Raw genomic sequence first — 3,162 nt, 5'->3', positions numbered from 1 at the left:
GGGATTAAATTGGATTTCAAATTAATACGATATACTCTAATTTTATTAAAATTATCATCAAATTCCAATTTAATCCCAAATTCTCAAATCAAACTCTAACTAAACAAAATCCTAATTTTTCTACCTTAATAAGATAACGGATACCAAAATTGTTTTCTTTTATATATTTATATAAATTTTAACTAAATAAATATCTAATATAAATATTATATGCTATGTGTATTAAACAAAAAGACTACTAACCTTTAAACTGTTAAAGAGAAAATAAAGATTAATAAACTATTAAACCATGATTCACTATGCATGCTTCTTTTGAATACCAATTCTCTTCTTTGACCTCATCATTAATTTTCTTTCTTTTCCTTGCTTATTGTTACCAGCCGCCACTAACCCCTTTTTCCCAAAACTCAATTACTATCAGCTTCAGAAAAAAAATTAAAGAAAGAAAAAAAAAAAGAGGAAAGAAAGGGAAGAGAGGGGAAGGGAGATGCAGGAAAGGGAGAAGGGGGAAGGAGAGGAAGGCGGCGTGGTGGGTGTATCACCGCCACCGCCACCGCCGCTATTGGCAAGGGAGAAGGAGATCTGAGAGGAAGAGGGTGCCGGGATGAGGGAGCTATAACAGAAAGAGAGATCCGCGAGAAGAGGAGGAAGAAGACCACACCTAACCACGTTCAGTCCGCCGACGCGCCGCCACTGCACAGCGTTGCCGCCATACCTTTGTTACTATCGAACGCCGTCAAGCACGAAGGGAGCCAGACACCGCTTCTCTGAATCCTCTATTGGTAAGCTCTAACCTTGCCTCAGCTTCTTTATTCGTTAAATTCTCCATTCCCATGAGAGTTATTGCTGAGGCTGTTTGTGATAGGGACCGCCGTTCTTACCACCGCTGATGAAGCCCATCGGAGTTGCTCGAAGGTTATTGCCACTCTATTTGGTTCTATTGGAAGATGCACTGTTGCGGGCGTGGTTGCCGAAAACTGCCGCCAGAACCGGTGCCTTCTTGGTAAACTCTAGCCCTGTTCTGGTTTTCCTTCATTGCCGGTCAAAATCCTGGTTACTATAAGAGTTGTTGCCGAAGTTGTTTATGCCAGGGATTGTTTATCGCGAGTTGCTCTGTTGTATGTCGCCGTCGGAGCCACCATTCCACTGCTGTCGTCTTTGCTCGGAGCAGTTTGTTGTAGCAAGTATTGTTGTCGTTGCGGCTGCTCGGTTAGTCGCTCTTCTTTAGTACGGTAAGCTATTCCTTATTTCAATTTCGAACTTTGTCAGTCGTTGTTCCACTATATATTAAGATTCTGCGACGGCTCCTATTTTAGTATTTAGTATGTAAAGTAGTCGTAATACTTCTTGCTATCAGAGTAGCGCAGCCGAAAGTGTGACTTCTGATAGTGAAGGTGTTACAAAAACATTGTCAACCGAATTATCTTAATTACTTAGACAACAAGAAACAATTATTATTTGAAGAATAATGGATAAACATTATCCACAATATATTCTAGGACAATTACTCTAAAATGATAATTAAAAACTAAAATGATAATTATTTTGATTTTATATTATATCTCACCATCATGTATTTGTCTGTCGTTGTTCTATTTTCGGAGTAAACTTTTAAATTTGTGCCAACAAATTTTAGATCTCACATTTTAGTTTTTAATAAATTTAAAAAGAAATACTTTTTTTTTATTTCCATCATTTGTTCAACGAACAAAACGTCATTCACAATTTAAAAATTTTAAGAAAAAGTATATGGTATCAATATATTATTTGTCAATTTATTATCAATAATAATTAATATTAAAGACTTCTTTACTAAAAGACACATATAAAGAAATATATCTATGAAAACATTTTTATTAGACACAGTCATAAAAAAAATATTTTTATTAGACATATTTACAAAAATATTTTTATTAAACACAATACTAAACAAAAGTTGACAAATTTTAGTAGAATTCTTGTTGGTTATATATAATGGGATTGAATTTTTAATTAGCCTCTGACTATTTATGTAATCGATCTAAGTGACTCCTGTAAACAATAATCTGATGCATTAGGGGTTGCTTAAACTAGTAATAGGAGCCGCCTGGACCAACAACAAAGACCGCTAAACCATTTATTTTAATAGTTGGAATCAATTAAAAATTTTTAAGTTGTGAAGAGATACTTTGATGTTCTTGGAGTAAATAGCAAGATTGCAAAAATTGAAATGGTCAATGAATCAGTCGAGCAACTAGTTTAATAGTTTAATGATCTAATCGGATTGAACTGTAATTAAGTTGCGAAAATCAAACCGGTCAATAAATTAATAGAGTGACTGGTTCAATGATTGAGAAGTTGAACTGTAATTAAATTGATTTAATTAAATATAAAATAAAATTTAAAATTATTTAATATATAATTTTAAATTTTTTAATTCAATAATTTTTAAAATTTTACAATTTTACCTAATGATTTAAAAAATTAAACAATCAACAACAAGACTAACTCAAAAAATTAACTCAAAATGAATTCTTTAATATTATTGAATGTTTTAACAATTTTCTAAGAAATCAAAATGATACAATGGTTTGTTTTCTTTTTAGATCTCCATATGGTTATGGTCCAATCCGATATTCATCCAATCCATCTATTTGCCTATTTTAACCCATCAATTACCATACATTTTTTCTATACCAACAATTCAAGAACAAATTAAAACAAGAAGCAGGCAACAAATTACTATAATAGAGAGGATGGAAGTTTACAAAAAGAAGATGTCTAACCTTAACCAACTCAATAGCAAATAGCTTTGACTATTAAACAATTTATTAAAACAAAGAACTATTAAATAGTAGGAGTGTAAGTTATCAAATCAAATCGAAATTGACTATAAAATCAAATCAAAATTTTTAACAATCGAATGAAAAATTGAAAAACTATTTTTTTTATTTTTTTCGAATTAAACCGATCGGTTCGATTTAGTTTTCAGTTGGCTTGGCAGAAACCAAATCGAACAGTAATACTTCTTTTTACTAGTTTACCCTTTAACCTAGTAACAAAATCTCCAAATCCCTAACTCTAATTCCATTTTAGCTTTTACGCAGCCACAAGCCTACAACTCACATCCATCTTCCTCTTCCATGCCTGAGAGAATGAGAGCCTGAGAGAGCCAGAGAGCGT

General features: G+C 32.6%; 1 protein-coding gene across 1 annotated transcript; it reads left to right on the top strand.

Moving 5' to 3' along the window:
- LOC110263805 lies at positions 488-1,228 on the top strand. Its single transcript, XM_021105615.1, has 4 exons — positions 488-565; positions 623-782; positions 866-1,003; positions 1,092-1,228. The coding sequence occupies exons 1-4, from the start codon at positions 488-490 to the stop codon at positions 1,226-1,228; spliced, it is 513 nt and encodes a 170-aa protein (XP_020961274.1).

Source organism: Arachis ipaensis, chromosome B06 (assembly GCF_000816755.2).
Source record: "Arachis ipaensis cultivar K30076 chromosome B06, Araip1.1, whole genome shotgun sequence".
Classification (NCBI taxonomy): Eukaryota; Viridiplantae; Streptophyta; class Magnoliopsida; order Fabales; family Fabaceae; genus Arachis; species Arachis ipaensis.
This window is presented reverse-complemented; position numbering and strand designations above follow the sequence as displayed.

Bases quoted from the DNA above. Each gene is read 5' to 3' on its own strand.
- LOC110263805 (XM_021105615.1), top strand. From the start codon at position 488: ATGCAGGAAAGGGAGAAGGGGGAAGGAGAGGAAGGCGGCGTGGTGGGT. The intron at 566-622 runs GCAAGGGAGAAG...GAGCTATAACAG, and splicing joins CACCGCCACCGCCGCTATTG to AAAGAGAGATCCGCGAGAAG. The intron at 1,004-1,091 runs GTAAACTCTAGC...TGTTTATGCCAG, and splicing joins CCAGAACCGGTGCCTTCTTG to GGATTGTTTATCGCGAGTTG.